The sequence below is a fragment of the Pocillopora damicornis genome, chromosome 3 (assembly GCF_964200805.1).
Source record: "Pocillopora damicornis chromosome 3, jaPocDami1.2, whole genome shotgun sequence".
NCBI lineage: Eukaryota > Metazoa > Cnidaria > Anthozoa > Scleractinia > Pocilloporidae > Pocillopora > Pocillopora damicornis.
Window position 1 is genome coordinate 2,826,391 of NC_142672.1, and position 23,402 is coordinate 2,849,792.

At 38.7% G+C, this 23,402-nt stretch overlaps 4 protein-coding genes across 10 annotated transcripts in view; 1 reads left to right on the forward strand and 3 right to left on the reverse strand.

Moving 5' to 3' along the window:
* Nucleotides 1-181: 181 nt before the first annotated feature.
* Nucleotides 182-8,154, forward strand: LOC113666372 (carboxypeptidase D). 6 transcript variants are annotated; one of them, XM_089200100.1, is made up of 3 exons: nt 182-414; nt 4,605-5,490; nt 5,998-8,154. In XM_089200100.1, the coding sequence occupies exons 2-3, from the start codon at nt 4,610-4,612 to the stop codon at nt 6,572-6,574; spliced, it is 1,458 nt and encodes a 485-aa protein (XP_089056226.1). In that variant the 5' UTR covers nt 182-414; nt 4,605-4,609; the 3' UTR covers nt 6,575-8,154. The 6 variants fall into 6 exon arrangements, with proteins under 6 accessions (XP_089056226.1, XP_027037950.2, XP_027037951.2 ...); XM_027182149.2 differs by having other exon boundaries at nt 213-414; nt 4,602-5,490; XM_027182150.2 differs by having other exon boundaries at nt 232-409; nt 4,602-5,490.
* Nucleotides 8,155-8,712: 558 nt separating this feature from the next.
* Nucleotides 8,713-14,838, reverse strand: LOC113666374 (RNA-binding protein NOB1). Its single transcript, XM_027182151.2, has 7 exons — nt 14,578-14,838; nt 13,842-13,975; nt 13,052-13,108; nt 11,854-12,363; nt 10,894-10,991; nt 10,140-10,284; nt 8,713-9,199 (listed from the first exon to the last, which is right to left on the reverse strand). Exons 1-7 carry the CDS (start codon nt 14,798-14,800, stop codon nt 8,930-8,932), a joined length of 1,437 nt encoding a protein of 478 aa, XP_027037952.2. The 5' UTR covers nt 14,801-14,838; the 3' UTR covers nt 8,713-8,929.
* Nucleotides 14,839-16,191: 1,353 nt separating this feature from the next.
* On the reverse strand, nt 16,192-19,421 carry LOC113666382 (uncharacterized). 2 transcript variants are annotated; one of them, XM_027182160.2, is made up of 2 exons: nt 19,287-19,421; nt 16,192-18,784 (listed from the first exon to the last, which is right to left on the reverse strand). In XM_027182160.2, exon 2 carries the CDS (start codon nt 18,611-18,613, stop codon nt 16,418-16,420), a length of 2,196 nt encoding a protein of 731 aa, XP_027037961.2. In that variant the 5' UTR covers nt 18,614-18,784; nt 19,287-19,421; the 3' UTR covers nt 16,192-16,417. The 2 variants fall into 2 exon arrangements, with proteins under 2 accessions (XP_027037961.2, XP_027037960.2); XM_027182159.2 differs by lacking the exon at nt 19,287-19,421 and having other exon boundaries at nt 16,192-19,110.
* A 1,541-nt stretch (nt 19,422-20,962) lies between these two features.
* The window catches only part of LOC113666375 (vesicle-associated membrane protein-associated protein A), a 6,607-nt gene continuing 4,167 nt past the window's right edge, over nt 20,963-23,402 (reverse strand). The window contains exons 5-7 of the mRNA XM_027182152.2: nt 23,186-23,341; nt 21,835-21,903; nt 20,963-21,446 (exon numbers count right to left, since the gene is read on the reverse strand). Of these exons, the coding sequence (XP_027037953.2) occupies nt 21,258-21,446; nt 21,835-21,903; nt 23,186-23,341 (414 nt within the window). The 3' untranslated portion in view covers nt 20,963-21,257. The remainder of the gene's footprint in view (nt 21,447-21,834; nt 21,904-23,185; nt 23,342-23,402) is intronic.

The following is a 23,402-nucleotide window of genomic DNA, read 5'->3' on the forward strand; positions in this document are numbered from 1 at the left end:
CGACTGGACCCCGGTATTTTTTTTTTTTGAAAAAGAGTTTAAGGTTTGATAGATCTAAAAAAGATTATTCTATATCAAAAACAGGAGACGAATGCCTTTCAGAAAACAATTATCAACCTGCAGTAGTGCACTGCAGACATTGCCAAAAGCAAGTGGTCCCGGGAAAATTGATGTCATGTTTACATTAAGTTTAATTTCCACGAGATTATCTCATCTAAATATAGACAAGCTGTTTTAGTGAAAGATTTGCCATCTCATTTACTCACTATGAGAATTTATCGTCAACTGCTAATCAGGAGAATATAGAAAGGTGAGGCCTTCACGGCAAATCTCTCTGAAGTGTCTGATGATTCATGGATTTCTTGACGGGAAATCAAGGTCACTGAAGCGGGCAACAGGTGCCGGTAAGGTAAGGTAAGGTTTCAAGGTTAATTTAATATTTGGGTTAATCATTGAACCCTGATTTTGTAGTTTAAAAAATGCGATAACGTTTTGTGGTACAGTATATTTTAGCGATAAAATCTTTTACGAAATCTTTTAATGCTTTTTAAACGCTCGATGATAATTTCGTTCGAAATAGCCAGTTTCCTAGAGCTTGTTTACGTTGATCAGTCGTATGTACTACGTTTTAAGTCGTGGCACACAAGCAGTTTTCGAAACAAACTGCCTTGATTCGAAAGATAACAACTCAGTTTACCGCAATTTTTCCGACACAAGGAAAGCCATAAATTTTCAAGTTTATCGTACAGGGATAAATATTCTCTCATGTCATGTAAATGTGGTGTAATTGATAGACGGGTAGTGAGTTCAAACAGCTTAAAACCGTTAAGAACAAGACCGTTACAATCTACCATTTTTCCTCGCTCACATATATCTTTGTCAGCAGTACCTAACATGTTGAAACAAAGATGTTCGACGAATAGACACTATGAACTTTTTAGTTTACTTCATGTAACATGCAACAAAAAAAAAAGAAGAAAACTGATCAAATGAAGGAGCCAAAAAATTATGTTCTTTCTGTTAGGTTCATATCATTGGTTTATGTATTTAACCTTTCTCCTGGTGACGGTCCAATTCCAGGTTTGTTTACTTAGAAAAACTGGCCAAAACAAAGAAAATTTTAAATCTCGCAGGCAAATTGATAATTCGACCGTAATTTGATGTGGACATTGGTGGTTCATTTTCTTGACAAAAATGATTAGTAAAATGTTATTTAGCTGGCCTAGTCAATAGTAGTTTAAAAATGAGTACTGAAATATCGTGAAAATGTTCGGTTACATTTTTGTTACTAACCCAGGACTCTGTGAAAATGGAGAGAGGAGTGGCCCCACCGGGTAATTTTCATGGATTCAGGTCTCACATTTACAAGAGAAAGTTTCCATTGACAGCTTATAATATTCTCACATTAGGGGGTCCTCTGTAAGAAGTGTTACATTTAGTCATGTTATAGCGATCTACATCTAAAACCGACACACTCATTTTGCTCTTAATAAAGAGTGTGAGGCGCAAAAATGCGGCAGTGTAGTACATTATAATCTAGCTGACTGTATACTGTTCTGAAGTATATATAAAACCGAACGAAATAGTCCTAATTCAGCCCAGATAGTTCACGACGGTACGATACAAGGGAACAACCAATTAAGTGGTGTAAGTTTGTTTTAATTTCAAATTAGTTCCGAAATTTTAGGTTGAGAATGCGAGCGGTTATTCCCATACAAATCCTCATATTTAGCCCATTGCGCAACATAAACATACAGTGTTTGCTTATTTAAGGAGGCTCATTTTGCGAGCGTGGGCTACCTGTGGCGAGAGGTCAGCCAGAGCCCCGTCAAACGTCTCCTCGACTTGTGTAAAATCTTCCCGCGGGCGGAGAAACGCGCGATCCGCAACATTAAGAATAAGGACCTACTCGCTCGCTATCCAAATAAATACACTTACTCCACCGTCAATAGCTTGTTTGTCAGTCACTTATTGAGACGTAGTATTTTTCTGTCGGTGAATCTCCGTTTTCTTTTATTTTCACAAGCAAAAACTCAGGCGTATGACAGATTGTATTAGTTTGAAACAGAATTTAGGATTTTTATGGGAAATCCCATCACGGCGTGGGGTGTTGCTTAAATGTCATTTTTTTCGGCCGCTGTGGCGCCATCCATGCATGCTGGCTTGGATTTGTGTAGTGTAGAAATTAAAAGCAGTTGTAGTTTTAAGTTTACGTAAAAAAAAAGAGAGGATAGGTTACTAAGGTAAACATCAATTCCAGACAAGGGGATCATTAATCACATAACGAACTTAGCGCTTCCCTGTAACCTTTGTGTATTTACTGCTGAAAAATCCCTAATAGCAGTGGTCTATGCTCGCGTTGACGCTCCTTTTCGAGACGAAGAATTGAGGAGGATTTTAACAGGCTACTTAGCACAGGACTTAAGTTCGTGATATTTCTATCCGAAGACAGGAAACAGTAGCGATAATACTTCATTGAGTGTGGCTGCTTTCGCCAGAAATAACAAGCCACAATCTTTAAAACAATGAATAGAGGTTTCTAGATGCCATTGTTCTCCAGGAGTTGAAGAGATTTGGCGGTTTTGCGGTTTGAGATCTACCGGAAGTGATTTAACAGAAAACCGATCAAATCACAGAGTGTGTGTTGTTGAATAGTTCGTGAACCAGACCTTCCTTTCCAGTTGCGATTTTGAGGTGGCGAACACGTTTCCGATCCTGTAGTTCATATCGGTCTTGGATGAATTTGTCTGTACAGTTTGGGAAGGACGCATCTTGTCAAAGTCTACTATTGTGCCAGTGGTATAGAAAAGAATTCCGTTAAGCAAGCTGCTGCGAGCAGACGAGGTGAGTCAGAGGCCACAAAGTTGTTGAATGAATAATTGTTTGAGAGCTAAGTGGTCACGCTTCCTGAAGTTCTTAGCGCTTGTCCTCAAGATTTAGACACGAAGTTGACAGTACAAATGAATAATGTCTCCTCATTTTTTTTTTTTGCATTATTCTTTCAATGTTTTCGGAAAGACTTTGGAACCCTATTATTCACAAATAGTCGTGAAATTTGATCCACGAGAGCCGCCCAAGACTAGCCAAACCTCGTGCTTATTGGGAAACCTCCTTTATCCGGTTCCCGCTTTCCTTTCCAAGTCCACAACAAAGACAATGGATATTATTATTTCAGGCTAGTGGCCGTAAAACGTCCTGAAGCATTGAACTATGCTAGAAGATTTATTTGTGCCTACTGTTAGAAAGAGTCTATTGATATAGCAGCAGCCACCTGCGACTTTCAAACGCATCTGAAATGTAATCTTGGTGGTATCTCTCAGCACCCTGTGTAATTGTGTCCGCTAACTATTCGCCGTTACACGGCGGCGCTATGCTTTGTATGTGCCTTGAAACCAACGAATGTCCCAATCGATAATATTATGAAATACATCACCCAATATTTAGCAAATGGAGCAGAATGGAGAGGAACAAAAAAAAAAATACTGAATAGCCGGGAACGAGTTTTGGATCTTAAGCATCTGAAATATTTCGGGAAAGGCTAATACAACAACAATAATCTTTATAACTGCTTAAGAGTTCTCAAAACACAATGTTGTAATGTGTTGCCAACACGTGACATTTCGATGTTATTCTTGAAGCACTTAAAAGGGTTAAGATCCGACAAACCAAGTATCCGGTGATGATGGCAAGAATTCGAAATTGTTCCGCAACAACTGGTGAAACATCATGTCCAAAATTTCTTTTCATTTAATCTTGTTAGCCATGATGAGTTGAATGCACCTCCCTCCAATCATCAATCAAAGAAATGGTGAAAAAAGAAATCAGATTAAGCGTTTTAATTTAGAGTAGCAAAGAGGAAATCCCCAAGGGATCTAAAAGCTAATTCTCATTTAAGAAAAAGACGATTTAAGATTTAAGAAGAGGACATAGCTGCACTCAAAATAATAATACTCGCTCAAAAGTAACAAGCGAAACGTTTCTAGAATCGAAATAAAAGAAATTATCTCTGTGGTTCAACCAGAGAGCGGTTGCGAATTGTCAGTCGAGCCCTCCTAACCGCATGCAGCAACATGGGATGCCCTGGGACTTGGCTTTGAGAACTGGCATAGTTTTATTATCAATTTATTAAACTACGTTTTGGCTTGCAAAGCGCTGGACTTAAGAACAGCGTTGTCCTTTTAGCAAGTCAAATATGAGTACCAATCTCGGCTTTCCCTTCATTTAAACATGTCATCAACTGAACCGTTTAGACCTTGGACGGTCACATTGTACAAAGGCGCTGTGGCCGCTGTCTTCATAAACCAGTAGGTGAGCGTAACTAGCGTCATTTGGGCGCAAAAAAAGGGTCAGTGTGAGCTCTTGCGAAATGGCGTTGTAGAGAAAAACAAATATCTAACACGCCAACAATTGCAGGATCTTTCTTGAAGGATAGTGTCAATTCGAAATAACTGTGCAAACTTTATTTTTGTGAAGAGAATAAAGTGTTTTAGGGAATAGTATGCTACTATTTCGCTCTAAGCTCGAGATAGTAATTTCTTTCAAGCATAAATCATTAATACGCTTTATTTGTTTATTATTTGTTTTTTATTATTTTTTAAAAGCAGGAGTGATGGAGAGTAAGTTACCAGCAACAAAATGGCGGACTCTCTGGCTAGCGATTCTTGTGTACTATGTTTACGGAGTGAATGAGGCCCACTGTGATATCCTGCCTGTGCGACCCATCCACCATAACAACACTGCATTACGTCAGGTACTGGAGGCGCTGACAGCCAAGTATCCTAACATCACACGGCTGTATTCCATTGGTAAATCCTACCAGGGCAAGAGCTTATGGGTAATCGAGATCACAAAGAATCCTGGGAAACATATGCCCGGCAAACCTGAGTTCAAGTACGTGGCAAATATGCATGGAAACGAGGTTGTGGGACGCGAGTTGCTTTTGCAGTTAGCTGACCATTTGTGTTCAAACTACGGGCACGACCAGAGGATAACGAAACTAATTGATACAACTCGAATACATCTGTTACCATCAATGAACCCTGATGGATGGGAGAGTTCTCATGTGGGCTGCACGGGGATTAAAGGTAGATTCAACGCAAACGGGGTGGATTTAAATAGAAATTTTCCAGACCCTTATGAAGGACAAACAAATGAACTGCAGCCGGAGACACAAGCTATTATGAACTGGATTCATCGGGAACCATTTGTTCTGTCAGCAAACTTACACGGTGGGACATTAGTTGCCAACTATCCATTTGACAACCTCCCAAGTGAGCTCAAGAGGTCCGCTACTAGAGTATACTACAGCTCCCCGGATGACGACATTTTTGTCAATATCGCCAAACTTTATTCTTATACACATCCCACAATGCACAACGGTAATCCTCTATGTCCGATCCAGAGAACAGAGAAGTTTCCTGACGGGATCACAAACGGTGCAGCTTGGTATCCAATTTCTGGAGGAATGCAGGACTACAATTATTATAAAACGTACGGTACTAAAGTAAGCACTAAGCAGCTTGTAAGCAGTCTACCTTAATCTTCATAAATAAGAGCTATACTTTTGGTATGGTCGAAGACCGAGGTTAAAATATACTCCAATTCCAAACTGAAGGCTTTCTGTTGCTGATCTAAGCGGTGTTTAGAGCGCTAATCAAATAGGAACCTTGTATATGGCCGATTTCGTCAACGACTTCTTCTGTAAGTTAAGCATAAGATCGCGAATTTGGAACTGGCTGGATTTGTATCCCTTTCCTTCTTTGCTCTACATTCATGTCCAATGTTTAACTTCTCTCTTTACAAGATATTCCAGGATGTTGTTTGCTTACATCGTGAGCCCGAGACAACCTGTAATGACATTGATAACTCGAAAACGGCAAACTGTCGTGTGAATTTGCTTCTAATCAAAACAATGACACAGTGTCCTTATTTTGCGTTCAGTTGAGGATAATCAAGCTATCATGGTAATTCACCATTATTATTACCCTTTTTTTACAGAAACTGTTTCGAGATCACTCTGGAACTTGGTTGCTGTAAGTACCCCCCGGCTCGTTACCTCTACTCCTACTGGCGCGCAAACCGAGAGGCCTTGCTCAAGTACATCGAATTGGTGCATAACACAGGAATAAGGGGCTTTGTTTTTGACGAGAAGGGCCGTCCGATTGAAGGCGCGAAAATCATCATCGAGAACCGCGCCAAAAAGGTAAAGACCTATAAGGATGGGGACTATTGGCGTTTATTAGTGCCTGGAAGTTACATCGTCCGAGTGGCTAAAAAAAAATACAAAAATTCAAGAAAGACAATCACGATTGATCCAGATGCCATCGCATATGCTAACTTCACTCTTGTAAGGAAGAGATCGAAGAATCTTAACAGGCGTCGACCAGTTACGAAGATGAATCCTGTGGCTCAGCCGTTCAAGTCACCCAATAACGTGTCTTTCCACAAGATTGTCACTCACAGGGATAAACTACGGCTATCAGCAAAGTCTCCAGGAAAGTCTGCTTCTACTGTGTCGCGTCTTTCCATCATGGCTAGTCTTGTTTGCTTTGTTTTAGTCGCTCTATTGAAATAACCTACGTTTTTCTTATTGTAACATTTCTGCATTACATTTCATTTTGTAAAATGGCCGTTGACTTGCAGTAAATTTCTTTTATTTTCAGAATTCATTTCTAAAATTTCGAATTGAATATCGAAACCAAAGCGGTAATCTATCGTTTTGCTGCTCTACGCCCCTTGACTAGGCGAAAAATATCTTGCCATTATCTCGTACTTTCCGATGCAGATAGAAAGCCAATTCCACACAGCGGTCAAAGGTCTATGGGTGTGCGATCGTTGTAATGACTAGGTAAAGTGCTTTCAGGCTGTCAAAACCAAATTGTCTCACACGAATTACGAACAACCACAAAAGCCAATAAGTTACTTGAATAAGATTGGTGTGCGAAAAGTCTCGAGTTTTCCTTTTCCATATTTTTGTTTCCTTTTACAGACTTACAGGACCGTTTCTATTTTATTTCGCTGACTTTGTGAGACAGCGGTTGTTTTTTATCTTTCCTTTAAAGGTTTTCGCGGGAATCGGCGCACGGCCAGTCAGAATTGATCCTCTAGCGCATGGCGGACCTTTGACCGCTGTGTTAACCAGCTCAGTTGCGTTTTCCCGCGTTTGAGGTCAAATATGAGTGTTTACTATGAGTTCTCGTTTACTCTTGAAATATTGACTTTTGTACTGGTCGGCCATTGTGATTATTTTGGTTTTGGCTATGATATTCAATTGAGAAATGCTCTTACATTTTCAAACTTTTTATTTTACTTTGTATAAAGGTCATTGACTCCCTAGTACTTTACAGAATATATCACGTCTTCTGTTTGTTTTAATTTGTAAAACTAAGTCGCATTTTTCACGCGAGTTTAACAATTGTTAAACTGAAGGTATGTGCAAATTTAAAGGCAGGTGACAAGAGGTCACACAGATTTAGTTGCTTTATTTCTTCTGATTTAATCACGACGAGGATTGGAACGATTAAAGAATATTCCCAAAGAAAAATTTGAAAGATTTCCTTAACGCAAGCAAGACATAGCTTCTTCTGAACAAGCTTTAATTTCTATATTTCTTTTTACTTGCATACGTTTTGTTCACGGATTTTAGGTTTATTGTTTATTTTATGCTTACATTGGACTGTATAATGTAACGAAACATTTATAATCGGTAATTTCGATAGTTTTAACCATGAAGAGGCAATATTTATCAACCCAGCTGGATAAATAAAAGAAAGTTTTAGTTACCTATTAGAAATTAAGAGTTTTCTCCAGACATCGAGACAAGAGCTGACGAACTGGACTTCGGATCTCCTGTTCCTTGGCCGGGTCAGCCCGTTATGCTCTTAGGCAGGACTCTTTATTGGCAAGGCCCCTCTTCAAACAGAACTGTATGTGATTAGCGGTTACTCACGCGGAATGGCAAGGTGACCGCTTAGCACAGGTTGGGCGCACAACAAAGGTTCCACAGAAGAGGGGTAGTATATGACAGAAAAAGATAAGATCAAAAACGCCATTTCATGCTATAATTTATCATTTAATGCACAAACGCTCGCTCAAAAATGTTAATAACATTAATTTTGTGTTAGAAACATGGATTAAATTTTACTTGAAAGATTATTCCTAGTTCTGTTCGGGTGGTTCTACTTTAAGTGACCGGTCAATAGAGGAGAAAATTAAAGTGATGAAGGGGAAACAAATTCGGGACTGTGGCAACCTATCGCTTAATACAGGGTGCCTGCTTTAACACAGGTCTGACCCTATCATCTCATTGAAGGGAGAGGCATTACTGGCAGGACACCGGTACAAGCTACAGCAATACTGGGTCGCTAGTTTCGTCACACCAAACCCTGAAATTCAAGGTACACTTATGGAGAAACCTCGAGTATTGTAATATCATTTCTTAACCCTCTACATCGTACGTTTCGGGTTTTGCTATACATGGAATAAGTCTAGATCCTACATTACTTGTAAAAACGACTTATTAGATGACACTTAACAAACTGGCCTTTTTAATCTTCTGTTGGTCTGGACATCTGGACAAGAAACTGAATATTGGAAGGGTATCAACACAACAATAACATCAAAAATAACAGCACACAAAAAAAAACTGTCACAGGATCGTGAAGCGTGCATAAGCCTTGGATGTTTTTGCAGATCAACAAAAGTAGACAGATATCTTCGACTACGAGGATGTAATTTTATTCAGCATTTCCATTTCAAGCATGTACACATATTTCACGAGGTTTGCTAAAAAATCTATTCTAATACCTGTTGTATGTGTGAGTGCAACTTGGGAGGGTTCCTTTGGGTACATGATATGCGGTTAGAGACGCACAACGGAACACATGCTCGAATTTTAAACATGAAGGAGAGAAAATAGATTACAAGCACTCTACTTCTTTCTCCGTCCAGATTTTTTCCTGACCTCGTTTGGATTCCGTCTATTCTGATAATCTTGAGCACCTTTCAAGTGATAACCGAGTTGCGAGGCGCGGCTTGTTACATCTTTCGCGGCGAATGGTGAGCTGCGCGCGATGTAATTAGGATCAAACACATTCATGTTATCTTTCTTCCGCGGGAGACGATGCTGACCACGGGGTTGGTCCTCAGTGAGGACTGGGTTGTTACTGTGGCGACCGCCTTGGGGCCGAGGGAGGGGGAACTGAAAAAAAATTATGAGAAAAAGGGAACAAGTCAAGTAAATTTTAGAAACACAGAAATCAATCTCTTTAGTTGCATAAAAGATGACGTTTTGCGAGAGTTTTTATGTTTCACAGGAACAAAGATCCACCGTTCGAGTTTGGGCAGGAAGCTGATGAATGCCATGTCATGTACATGCAGCAAAACAATAGCAAGAAAGATATTAATCACATAAACACCAGTGAAATACCAGGTGAACTTTCGCCCGAACACGTGATATGTTCATACGTGAAAATAACATCTTATCTTCACAAGTGAAAATAACACCGTTAGTTGCATAATAAATCGCGCCTTTCGCTAAAATAGTAAAATTATTATGTTTTTCATTGGTGTTTATAAAATAAACAGAATAATGCATGGCCGCTTGGACAAGCAAAATTTATCTTCAAGACCCGAAGAAAAATTTCAGCATGTTATATCCTTTAAGAAACACCATCACTTCTCTAACTTGTGGTAGACAGAAGACAGTTACAGAGTAACTGATGCACAGATGGACATTCAAGTGTGTCAAGACAGTAATATCAAAACCCGTTGAGTGTTAATGCTACAGTATACGGCGAGTGAAATGGAAATGGAAACATGGAACAGCTTGTTCACCGATACATGTACATGATTTGATTCTTACCTAAATTATACTAACATTAGAGGGGAGCTCGCCTGCTCGGGGAGGGGGAGATTAATGAGGGGGACTGGGACAAAAAAACTTACATACGATGGAGCTTTAAGCCGGGATCTTGATGTGTGCAAAATGATCTTCACGAAAATATAAGCAAATGTAGTTTAACTGATGTATACAACATTACGGAATGAGAATATCATAGAAGTCTACAACATATATTATAAGCCACCTACATACTTGACAAAGTCTGTGACAGTTAAAAGTTATGCTTATCAGAAACTACCTTTTTTCCTCTGATGTTAAACGGTTTCTTTCTGTTAGGCAGATGGTAATGGGTTATACCATCCTCATCAACACTAACAGACACCTTCACCAAAGTGCTATTACCACATGATGGGCAGAACTTTTTCTCCAGCTGACTTGTCACTCTAAATTAACACAACAACAAGCAAATCCCACATTTGTAAGTGCCTCTGGACATTGACAAATATGCTGTTACAAGTCCTGATCCCACCTTCCAATGTAGAGGATGTACAGAGTGCACACCAGGAGCTGTAGTTAGACAATATCTACTTTGGAATGTAAATCTAGTTTTCATTGGATTTCAAACATCTGATAATCAAACAATTCAGTGATGCCAGAAAATAAAGCAATCTGTTATCACTGTCTTTAAAACTGTATACAAAGATCTCTGCAACTGGATTTGTAAAAAATTCAACACCAAAACTTATAACTCCATGTGTCTCCCTAAAAGAAGTCTCCCCTCTACCTTCAACACAATTCCTTGTAGATCAGTTGAGAGAATTTGATTTTTAATCAAGATAACCCCCTCCAGCTGATAATTAATTTTTGTCTTCTTTCCTCATCTGTTAATAACTGCAAGGGAGTTATGGAGTTCATACGTTTCCAATTTGTGTTTCATTTTAATCAATTTGTTTCTTCCTTCTTTCTGCATTTCTCCATTAGCACAAATTCATAACACTGAATTAGTAAAATCTTCAAGTTTTCAACTAATCCGCAGTTAAAAATGAACTCACCTGAAACAAGCATAGCATTTCAACACATAACTGCGCGCTTCCCTGATCAGCATACCATCAAGTGATATCACATGAAGACCCATTTGAATCAATACATTCTGAAAGAAAATGACAAAAGTTGCAGCCAAACTCCCTTTAAAACTGTGCTTGTAACTCTTAGTGATGAACACTTAATTTCTCCCTATAATATCCATACATTATCCGGCCACCAGGTGATGAGAACCGGTTAGAATTTGTTATCTTGATCTAACACCAAACTCTTGAAACTAATTTACAAGGAAATGTGTAGCAGCTAGAGGAGAGAATTAACAATCAGATCTTGGGAGTTAAAGGGCTAACACAATTTTTTTGTCTCTCTGTTTAGCTTTGCCAACATTTTTTTCTGAACATCATTTCATAATTTCTCTGTCACTAAGGTATTGACAAAAAAAGGTGATGAAGTAAGGTGATTTTGTTATGTACGTTTTTCATTTAAAAATTTTAATACCCGTTTCTTTTAACTTAAAAATGTCTAAATGACTGTAAATACAGGAAAATCATATTTGTGAACTGCAGTTCACATATATGATTTTCATATATTTACAGTCAATAACTCATCACTTCACTGATTTACTACAAACCAAAATCATGACCAGCTCCCAGTTGGCTTGTTAGCTCATTTGATAGAGCGCTGCACCACTATCCATGAGGTCATGGGTTCAAATCCCATACAGGTCTAAATCTTTTTTTTCAGACCTTAGTTTCTCTATTGCTTAAGTAGTGTTTATTACTCTGAAGATCACTTCCAAATTCATTTAAAATGTCTAGCTATCAAAAAGTTATCTGCCATAACCTACAACAACAAATCAATGTAAAATACAGAGAGATATGGTATGATATGGTTAAATAACATGTGATTAGGCTTGAGGTGGCAATTGTGGAAATGCTTAGCTATAATTACCTGCTAAAATTAACTATTACCTGCATTGCAAAATCAGTTGTAAGGCAGCCTACAGTCACATTAGCTGGCAAAGCATTCTGGCTTCCTTTCCCCATCTGATTCTTAATTTGCTTTATGTTATCAGGTGTAATCCAACCATCATCATCATCCTCACCAAAATCATCACCATTTTCATGCTCACAATCCTCCTCAATATCACTGTCTAAATCATCCTCACCATCAACATTGTTATCATTTTCCTCAAATCCCTCATCATCATCTTTAGAGTCATTTAATGTTGGATCATTTGCTGTCAGTGCCTCCATACCAGTTGTAATTTCCTGAGCAGTAGAGTCATTGTTTTTATCAATTTCAGCAGCTGTGCTTATTTCAGTTCTTGATGTATCAATTGCGTTTGTCTCACATTCATCACTTGTATTTGGTGTATTGTTCTGTTGTCCATCTGTTCCTGTAGTTTTATCACTGTCAACTGTGCGGCACACAGTTCTTTCATCTCTTAGCTCAGTTTCTTCACTTTCCTCTTTTGGCTTCTAAGACGAAAGAGAGACAATACATACACCTTCTTCAATGGTTTCATAAAATATAATATGCACTGATGTTTTGCAAGTCATGTAGTACTTTTCCAAGCCCTGTATGGGCCAGGAAAAATACAAGCAATGGGTAAAATGGCTGCTCATATAGTGTGTGAACCACTGAATAAGGTATTTATAATTCCATTCTGATTTCATTTTGAGTATTTAGACATCTAGTTTTCAAAGTACAGTCTATCTGACCACAGTATTGATCCATTGTGGCCTGTGTAAAAATTAAAAAGAACACAAGTAAAACCATTAAAATGCTTTTAACATAGTGTGAGACCAAAAAAAATTTGATGCACTTAAAAGTGGGGTCATTTAGTGCAGCTATTTTCTTGCTCCACTTTCCAACCATATTTTTTTCCATTCTATAGCAATGCATCATACTTCAGTGTAATGGCACATTTTGTGTGTTCCACTGCCCTAATATGATAAAATGGTGTAACAGTGGAATAATAAAATGCAATTATTCTGAGCCAGGTGATCATAAAGGAATTGCATCACATAATATTTGAAAATCTTGGGTGATAGAAAGATCTAATAGTGATTAAAAAGATCACAGCAATATATCAGGAAAAGAGAATGAAGCCTTAGTGTTAGAAATGAAAATATACAATAGTTTAATATATGATGGTACACTCACTTTTTCCATAAAGAAGCCAGGGACTGTCTTTCCTGCAAATCCTTGAGTTATTTCTACCTGGATTTGGTAATGTGTTGATATCAATAACATTTTCAAAAAACATTTTATGACACACTGTATAAGGTGCGTTGTCAGAGACACTTATTAGAGGGAGTGGAGGGGGGCACTTGGTTAATTATTCTAACATCAGTGCTACAGTACATATCTTTGTTTTTTTTTTGTAACATCTGAATATAAACAATAACATAAATTGAGTAATACACAAAGCTGATCCTGGGTTTTAAAAGTGATGCAGTTTGGTCTCTAAACAATTTTTCCAGATCAAATATGTGCATCTTTGGTTTAGTGATCATGACCACTCATCTGTAATGATCAGGGGAGGAGAAAGGGGCACTTCTCTAAGGAAATGAGACACATTTTGAAGTATTTCTGATTCCAAAGAGACCCTTTCTTGAAGGGCAAGTGATAGTTTGAAGATTTGCAGTGTGGTCATCTTGGTTGGTAACTTGGGTGAAGACTGCATCATACAGAGTACAACAGATACTTTTCCTAAGGAAATGTAGATGAATGGGTTTTACTTACTTAGATTCCATAAGGGAGGTAATAGAAGAGGGTGGAGGGGTGGGGAATTACTCCTTTGGTAATCCACCTCACACACACAGTCAACATGATCATGCAAATCAGAGAAACTGTACAAAAGCACTCATTCTAAGTATTCTGCCTTTGATTACCAAATGGACTGACTATATTTAAGTAGGACTTTAGTACATTGAATCTTATAAGTTCTAACCTGTTTGGTGGGTTTGGTCTTAATGTGATCAATGCCACAATGTTCCTTTTCTAGTTGATAAGTGAGAGCCAGGACCTTTAGGTCAACGACAGAAAGACTTCGAAAATCTCCTGTCTGCTTTGCAAATTCAGTCACTAGGAAAATTAACAACAGTTTCAATGACAGCAAGAAGAAGGAAAAGTTTACAAAAGAAATGACAACAACTGTGAATTGATCCCCATATATGAGCGGAATTCTGAGGTTTTTGCCACTGAGTTGCTATCTCCTCTCATTTCTAAAACCCAAGCACCCTTAACCCCACAATGCATTTACCATGTTAGACATTTTCTAATATCTTCATAAAGATCAGTATGGCCTGCTGATAATACCTCCAGGAAAACTTAAATATTTTATGTACATGTACCATCACTGATGTTAAGTCAACTCAATAGTCCTTAACATTTGGTCTGATACAGTCTTATTATAATTTTATCTCACTGCACACTATTTCAATTGTTCTGTGCCTCTTTCTTTCTTTGCGTCTTCTGGACACGATATTAGAACTTTAATATTTGGGTTTTCATAAACGGGGCTTGATTCTAGTGTTATGGTCTTCCTTGTAGAGAAGTCCGTCAAAAACACCTTTGTTTTAGAGTATATAAGAGAAACAAGTAACGACTTTGTTCGATGTCCAAAAAGCAAGGGGTCCATTTGATATGGGATCCGCATAATATAGATTTCATCGCTCGTAACTCACCAGCATGTAGTGCTTCTGTTGACGGCTCTCTAAAGTTGATTTTGTATGGCAACACAGCCAAACGCTGTCTAGTTGCTGCGTCTCTGATCTCATTCACAACATCCTCAACTGTATAAACATTTTCACACATTTCATGAAGCGGCGCATTTTTCAAAAAAGCGGCCGAGTCCGCCACAATGTGCTTTACTTTACCACTGTCCTCATTAGCCATCTGATCCGCCATCTTGGTTCCTCGTGTTTTCGGTTAGTAGCCGCTGACCAATATTTAATTGCGCAACTAAACGCAACTTGACTCAACTTTGAGAAAGCCTCACCACCAATCGATAGTTGATTGATTCCGGAAATCGATCAGTCTGCAGACGTTTTTCATCGATTTCTCTTTATGGACTAATGAATGTTTTTTTTTCGCTGTGTTCCCATATATATAAATGTGGAAGGTTCTGAAGATGACGATTATTTTTCATACAACATTTTATTTATCATAATGACCCTAGTTTGGTAAAATTTATCAGTGGGCTGGTATGTATCAGAGTAAGCAATCGTATCTTAAGTAGTTTGAAGCCGTTACGGATATAGGACATTCCACAGTCTCCCTTCATGAATTAAGGCTGAGTTTTTTTGTCATACATCATCATGTCGACGCTAGGTTAAAGCTCTTCTAAGATTTACGTTTTGTGAATGGTTACATTTATTTATCACTGTAAACGATTGTTTTTACCTCGGGTTCCTACAGTCCCCAAAGGTGGCACCACTGCTCTACTAAGTGGTACATATTCCCCGTTTTTTCCACCAGCTCAATACTGTTACAAATCAACTACCGATCTGAAATCACAACGCAGCCGTCGTAAATACAGCTACGCATTAAGCAATTGGAACTCATTCGGGAAGGAAAGTAGGGTGAAGTCTGTTGGCGAAAATGACGATAGAACGGTAATTATCTCAGCCTGGATCTAGACTCCTCGAAGGGGAACAGGTCGAATAAGTGAGGGAAGAGAGGAAAAAAACACGGGAGTGAGGGAAGAGAGGAAAAAAACACGGGAAGCTATCTACCAGCGAAAATGTCCATTGAGATTGCCTCGACTCTAGTGACCAACCAGCTCGCTCAAATCAGAATTTTCTTCTTTTCACCGGTCCTGACAAACGTGTAGGCGAGGTCTCTTGCCTATCATTTTACCTTTTAGAAAGAACCTACCAGAAAGGAGGTATGATGGTAAACGGAATGAAACTGTAGCTGAGGCTCCGTCAGACTCTTATGACGAAAAGTCTATCATTCTGACAGAATGCAGTTAGTCGCAAGTAACGCAATTTTTAAAGTTTGTGTATGAACTTAAGTGATATCTGAGAGGCATTTTAAGTAAACTTCACAGTAAAACTGTTACCGCCATGAGTCAAAAGAGGTCAGGAGTTACCTCTTTTTGAAAAGCAAGTTGGAAAGGGCACTGACTATATAACTGGTACGAAAGGTAGACATCCATTTTACACATCGTCACTATGGACCAACTAAGTCATAAAGGCCGCACCTATCTGGAATTCACCTTTACTAGAAAACTTAAGATATCTCTAGATAGAGTCGAGATAGGACTTATATCTCCACGCAAGTCAAAACGATATATGTTTTATGTAGCTTTTGATTTATTTTCTCGTTAAACCTATTGTACACAATTTATTCAGATCTCTTTAGAGCCATTTGGCGAGCCTCAATTGCAAGCAACAATCCTCAGTAAACGATTGACCTTCATTGGAATATCATAAAAAGAATATAAATTTGATTCCAGCAGACAGATCAGTTATGCGGTATTTGCAATTCAAATACATACATCTCCCTCGTCTAATACAACAACTAGTTATTGTGATAAACTTGCCGAGAAAGCATTCGGTATTCTTCAATAACAAAGTTTGTGTAGGCCTCTAGGTCGGCGCCTGCATCAATCAGCCATTCACAGCAGTCGAAGTTTCCAGTTGTAACAGCAGCGTGTAAAACTGGCCAACCAAATTCGTCCAAAGCATTGACGTCATCTCCCTCCTCCACCAATAGTTTAATGCTGTCTAAATCTCCCTTTGCAGCTGCTCGATGAAGGCAAGAAGAGGAGCTGGCAAATTCCAATTGCTGCATTCGAGAGAAAGTCTCAGTAACTAGTTTGTCGAAGAGTTCTAAGTTATGTTCAAAAATGATATGTTGTCGGTTTTCTTCTGTTTTGCTTTCAAAAGAGCTGCTTTCATTGACATCCGACTCAGTGAGATGATCTTCAGCTTGCTCCGATACGCCTGAGTTATCGTTAAGTGGCGTGGAATCTATTGTTTGGTTAGAATGATTTTCACAAAGATAATTTGTCACATCTTCAGTATCTTCTCCGTCACAGCTTGCAACTTCATCGCAGTTTTCAGACTCATTTGGTTCCTCAGGAATTTTTTCCATTTTGAAAGAACAGGGTATGGAGAATCCTCGAGGTCTTGGAACAGGTGGCAAATCATGACAGTATACCGAGGTTGAAATTCGCAACTCGAGTTCATCACCCTCTGAACTTACGTCACTTTTTGTCTCTTCGTTTGTTATTGTTTCTTCATCTGAACAGCTCTGTATACTTTCATCTCCCACACCGCTAACTGCATCATAAACCTGCCTTCCTTCTGCAGTGGCAGCTTCTGGAATGTTCATTACTGGAGGTTTCTCAAAGCTAAGATTTTTTTTCCCTTCAAAGACATTCGGGAGTGATTTCGACCTTTTCCCCCGACCCACATGGAATCCATCACCAGCTTTCTGCGAGAAAAACATATCTAAAGCTTTCTTTATTTGTTTTTGAATACTGTCTGTTTGTTTCTGTTGCCCATCTGTTCCACAGATAGGAAACGAACTCGCTCTTTCTAACAATGCCTTTTGTTTGATCTTTCTGGATCCTTCGTTGAGCAGTTGTTTCCGTTCGGTCACAACTTTGCTATTTTCGATAGAATCGCTATATTTTAATCCAGTGTGTGTGGTTTGAGTACAATTTGGAAGTTCAGACTCTGTCAAACCTTCGTAGATAAAAGGCAAAGATTTCACTCTTCTAGTTTTTTCTTTGAGTTGGGGTACCCTTTCGTGACTTTGTAAACTCCTTTGTTGAACACGTTTGATTAAGTTAAATGACGTGTTAGTTGGTAGAGATTGTGAGCGATTTTTGCGTGATAATTTTCCTTGTCGTGACTGTTCATTCGTGTTCTCGATTTCACCGACTGCTTGGCGGAGACCATGTTTGACATCTTGGTGCTTAGAATATTCATCATTTGAAGAAATTTTGGCTTTACCAACAAACCGTGAACTTGTCATAGGCGATGATTGACTTCTTCGCGTTTTAGCTTTCAAGCCTTTTGGAGCAGCTGAGTGTAAGTCGGTTATAACTTCTTTAACAAAATTATCACTTTTTTCAATGAAAGCCGGTTTTCTTTGTTGTAAAAAGGAGGGCAACGAATTCCTTCTTCTTCCAAAGTTTGAAAATAATTCATTCTCCTTGCCCTGTTCAGTGCGATGCAACTCAATCATAGTTAGCCTGTCAAAGTCGCTAATCAAACTGCCAAACTTGTCCGAATGTGAAGAATCAATACTGGATGAATTTGTCAAGTCTGGTGTTTGTTCTTCTTCAAGGTCGCCAATCTCATATGGTAATGAGATCTCAGTGGATGATCCCGAATGTAAAGAATCCTCTTTATTACAGGAATCTATATTGGCTGTCCCTTGCGCCTGATCTGTTACTGTATAATCATCCGGTGTATCTTTACTGTAAATTATACCAGATGCCTGTTCAATGAAGGCATCTTCTCTTTTCGTCATCATCGAAAAGGATTCACAACGTTCTTGTTCAGCGTGAACATCATGACGTTGCGGATATTCGTCCACTTTAAGAAGTGAGTGAGATATTGTCGTTCCTGTTGGTGAAGATTCTAAGGCATCGTTTGTAATGTCTACCTCACTGGTTGAAAAAGCCCTTGGCGTTGCCTTTTCGAGGATCGCATCTTGTTCTTGTTCACACGGCTGTGTCGAGCCGGTTTGTGTATTTCCCATAGTTCTTGATCGCCTTCTCTTCTGATTTCGTATTAAGCCTCCACTTGAGAGTCTAACCTTCGGCCGAGCTGTGTCTTCAGGCGATCGAGTTTCACAAAATCTTGAAAATATTTCACTCGATCGTCTTTCACTCAATCCAAGATCTTCTTTTTGATCCAATACTTTCTCTATCTGTGACAAAATTGGAACACTATTAGATCGCTTTCTTGTAAAGCCTTCCATTTTGAACGGGAAAGAATTATTCCCTCATCAATTTGGAATTAAACTTATCAAATCCTGTGAGCGGCAGCAGTGACAGAATTGTGTATTTTAAGAAGTTATTTCAAGGCTTTGTTATCACGGCTGGTCCACGTCACATGCATGTGAAATGAAGCGTTGAGCCGCAATACCCGTTCGGGTCAGACTTATCATTGTCTTTTATTATGACACGTTAAGGGGATATATTCAAAGGCTTTTATCTAGAATATTGGAGCTGAATTACAAATAAAGAGCAGGGTACAAAAGTCGCTTTTGGCATGAAAGGGAGAACAGAAGTAAAAGCCTCTCTGTAATGGCAAATAAATTTGACACTAATAACAAAACATCATTAAAAAAAACGTCTACCCCATTCTAGAGCGATTATAAGTCAGGAATATAAAACTGTCGCAATTTATTTACGAAATCATGGACTTACCAGTCAGAATTTTGCGGTTTTTAGGTTAATCACGTTGATGTACCGTTGGCAGTTTTAACGTCTCGTTAACAATCAATATTCAATATCCAAAAAACCTGTTTTCAATGCAATTGTTCCAGTTAAGACATCGCGCTCTCATTGGTACACGGCAAACAACAGCTGTTGAACACTTAGAGATAGCTATCTCCTTGGTAACTAACCTTGTAAGAAAAATCGAGTCGGCAACGTTCACATTTCTTAAATCGTTTTTTTTGTTACAGAAAAATTAGTAATGACAAATATGCTCTTTTAAGGAGAATGTCACGTTGTCTTGTGTCGGAAAAATTTCTTTAAAGAGAAGGAAAACCTTATGACAATTCCTTGGAATATGAGAAATTATTTTGAAGGTGAAAGGACATGGAAAAGTGGTTGGGTTGGTTTAAAGCAACAAATATCCTTAAAAGGAAGAATCTTAGTTCGTTTTCTTAATGTCATTTCGCCGATTAATGAGGGTGTCCCACTTCCTGATTAAGGTAACCAAGGAGAGCACGTCACGCGTGTCACATTCACCTCCCACGATTGACGGCTCACAATGCTTGTCCGGTCTCTTTTCACTGACTAATGGAGCGAAAAGAACTCTAGATCTGACTTAATCATGAGAAACCGAATCGAAATGTGCTCTCAAAAGCCCCACTATCAATCAAACTTTACTTTTAAAGGTATCTGAAGGAGACGAACTCCCTGTACGCATCAGAAACTCTAATCGAACTTTCATCAATCAGTGAAGAAGAATCGTTAAGTTAACCCTCTCGTAAGCCCCAACGGATGATCTAAAATATGCAAGTCCCTCTCGTTGCCATGAGAGCTGTTAGACGGTGTTACCCCCTGCCAACCTGGTGTGCACCGCGCTTTCTATCAAAAACATTACGAGCTCTGGATCTCCATCGCATGGTAGTTTATTACGGCGCCGCCCAAATAGACAATCATGCAATAGACTAGACCACTAGTCGTTCCGCGGAACTGAACAACAAGAGAGTCTCCTGTTTTTGATTCATTTTGCTTACAACCGTGCACAGATAGGCTGCCCACTTTTCCAAATATCTATCACGGAGTAGGTTGCGAGTAGCGTGTAAAAAAGATTGCAGCGTCCGAAGATGTTTTAGTAATGGGCGTTACTCTGAATTTCATTGCAAGCATTGAAAACGCGGAATGGGTTGTCTCTATGGAGAAAACGAAAGGTCTTAGGGGGTTTGCTGAACATGAACTTCTGTCACAAAATTTAGCTAAGTAAATAAAAGCTTGAAAAATAACCTCCTTAACATCGTGAAAACGATCAACACACAAAGCAATTACGAAAGAAAAAAAGGATGCAAGTAAATGACCAAGATTAAAAAAAAGGATTTCTCACCACGGAGGCATTTTAAAACTATTCAGCCTGTTCTTAAACCAGCGAAAGTGACGCTATTTAAGAATGTTCATACGTTATAAATATGTCAATTTCCTGCCAACGTTCAATTTTATGGCGAATTATTAGCAAAACCTTAAACAAAGTTAATTTAACTGGCATGACACAATCCACTTAATCAAGCGTCAAAAGATACCCTCCTCTGTAATGATCGATCAGTGTTTTGCCATGTACGTACTCAGGGACACTGAATATTTCTTTTAAAATAAGGTAAAGTCGCGACGAGACATTCTTCAATTCTATATTCTTTACTCGCTGTTTTCTGTAGCTAGTAAATGCCTTCAAATAGTACAAGAGAGACGGGAGATCAAATTGTGAGATTTGGGGAAAGCGAAAAAGTAATTATTGACCAGATGTTTCGTTCAACGACTTAATTTACCACTAGAACTTTTAAAAGTAAAATTTCTCTGTGCGTTACAGTGTCAACTGCATATTTAAACACTTGAAATCTGTTTCATTATGGTAACTTTTTCGTCTGTTGATTTTGCTCCATAACGCGTTAAAATATTTTCGAGATCCACTGTCTCTTACAGGATAAATTTGCCAATGACGACACCGAATATCAAGGCTAAGACGATGTAGGCAATAACCGATGGCGGTAAATTGACGCTGTCGTCTGGTGCAAGGAGTGTAGATACCTTGGGCGATGAACCTTGTGTTGTTGCGGAAGACTGGGGAGCCACATTCTTCCTGTACCGAACTTGATCCATTTCAGCCTGTTAAGACAAAACATCACTGTTACTACACGTACCAGCAATGGGAAAAAAAGGACACAAGACTTTTATACATGAAAGAAATCTTAGTTGGATAAATAACTTAAGTTGTCATACTGAACAAATCTCCATGTCCAAAGGGGGAGGATTTTCTAGCCTTGAGGACTCGACAGGGAGGCCTCTAAAACAAAATTTAAAAGGTAACGGGAAATTTATTCTCCGCCAGGTTTCCTTTGGCAAGTACTGTTGACAATTTTTTTTATTACGTCCTAATCAAACCGAGACGAGAAATGAGCTTATCAGGGAAAACTTTGCACGAAAGCGCAGTTTGACACTGGTAAATTTTAGTGGCATAAACTATAGGGTTAAGATCTCATTGTACAATACATACCCTAAGATCACTGTTTTCTTTTCTCAGCTTTTCTAACTCATCGCTGTAGCCTCTTCCTTCATCCACACCCTACCAAAAAATTCACAAAATCATAATCAGACAAAAATCGAGAATGAAACAGCATTGATGGAATGTTTCAGTGATAAAATTGAAGAATCATCTTTTCCTCAATAAGCGTTGATACTAAAGTTTATTTCAAAGACATTTTCAAAACAAATACTCCTTCAATAAATTAAACAGAACATAAAAGTGTAAATAAATATAAAGATTACTCTAGCAAGGATGGTGGACTGAACAAGGTGTTCTTTGGACATTTAACATGAACACAGCTACAAAATCTTTCTATTGCTTAAATAGAAACGTTTCCCTCTCTTTAAATTGGTATGTCTTCTTTGCTTTTTTGCTTAGGTCTCCTTTTCATGACTTTGCAGACAATAAGAAATTAGGAGTCTATTGCTTGGTGTAAAAACTCAAATTATAGTCCTAGATGAATTTCAAGATCCAATTTAACAAATACCATCTTGTCTCTCAGAGTATTCAACCAACTGTATTACATGCAATATTCTCGATTTCAAACTTTCACTGCTGTGACCAACACAAAGTGACTGAGATGGATCAATTAGGGCATTAACATCATGGTACAATCCATCACATGACCACCTGTTAACAACACAACCCTGTTGTTCAGACCACTATTTCACTACTCCAACAAAAGGTCAGCCATTCTCTTATCATATTTCCTTGAATAAGCACCTGGGCACTCATGTGAAATTTCAGCTAAAGGGGGGGGGGGGGGGGGGGCTTGTTAAGAAATTTTTATCCTGTACTGATTCAGCTGCTGTTGAAGCTCAAAAAATTATAAATAAAGTGGCAAAGGAAACAGGTTTTCCCTGTATCTCTATTATGTAAGAAAGTGAGGGAGGAGGGAGGAGGAAGGTGGGCACTTATTTAAGAGGAGTGCTTGTTTCATACTATGATGGGAGGGGGTGGGGGCTTATTTGGGGGAGGGCACTTATTAGAGTATGGGCGCTTATGTGAGGAAATAGAGTACTTTAAGAACTTGCTTACCATTCCACCCTGCTGTCAACAGTCATTTTTTTTTTTTTTTTTAAAATACACCTTGTAAATGGTAGGATCCCCCAAACACACACAAAAAAAAATCCCAAGACCATTGGTTTTTCCATGCACATCCATTGGACAGGATTACCAGTTTTTCAGTTACATCTACTTTCCTCAGTTCATAGAACTTTAATTTATTGCGTGAATTGAAATGGAATCATCATGCTGTTGGTGTAGCAAACTAATTAATGCAATCAAAATCTTCTTGCACCATGCTCTTAAAGGATGGTACCTGCAATAATGATCTTGTTGATACTGTAACCTCCACTCCTTGCTCCTTATAAGGGCTACCTGGAATGTTAGTAGAACTAGGGGCTGGGGTCTCGAACTCAGCCATAGTCTCTGTCTTGTGAACCTTGAGCTGCTCTTTGTTTGCAACCTCATTTTCCTGCCATGCCACAAGAGATCCAATAGTAGAAGAAATTAAAAAGTGTAAGCACAAGGTAAAA

Excerpts from the sequence above, each read along its gene's own strand:
- LOC113666372 (XM_089200100.1), top strand. The coding sequence starts at position 4,610 with ATGGAGAGTAAGTTACCAGCAACAAAATGGCGGACTCTCTGGCTAGCG. Across the intron at positions 5,491-5,997 it reads GACTACAATTATTATAAAAC|AAACTGTTTCGAGATCACTC; the intron begins GTACGGTACTAA and ends CTTTTTTTACAG.
- LOC113666382 (XM_027182159.2), bottom strand. The coding sequence starts at position 18,835 with ATGGAAGGCTTTACAAGAAAGCGATCTAATAGTGTTCCAATTTTGTCA.
- LOC113666374 (XM_027182151.2), bottom strand. The coding sequence starts at position 14,800 with ATGGCGGATCAGATGGCTAATGAGGACAGTGGTAAAGTAAAGCACATT. Across the intron at positions 12,364-13,051 it reads CTGGCTTCTTTATGGAAAAA|AAGCCAAAAGAGGAAAGTGA; the intron begins GTGAGTGTACCA and ends CTTTCGTCTTAG. Across the intron at positions 10,285-10,893 it reads AAATGCTATGCTTGTTTCAG|AGTGACAAGTCAGCTGGAGA; the intron begins GTGAGTTCATTT and ends GTGTTAATTTAG.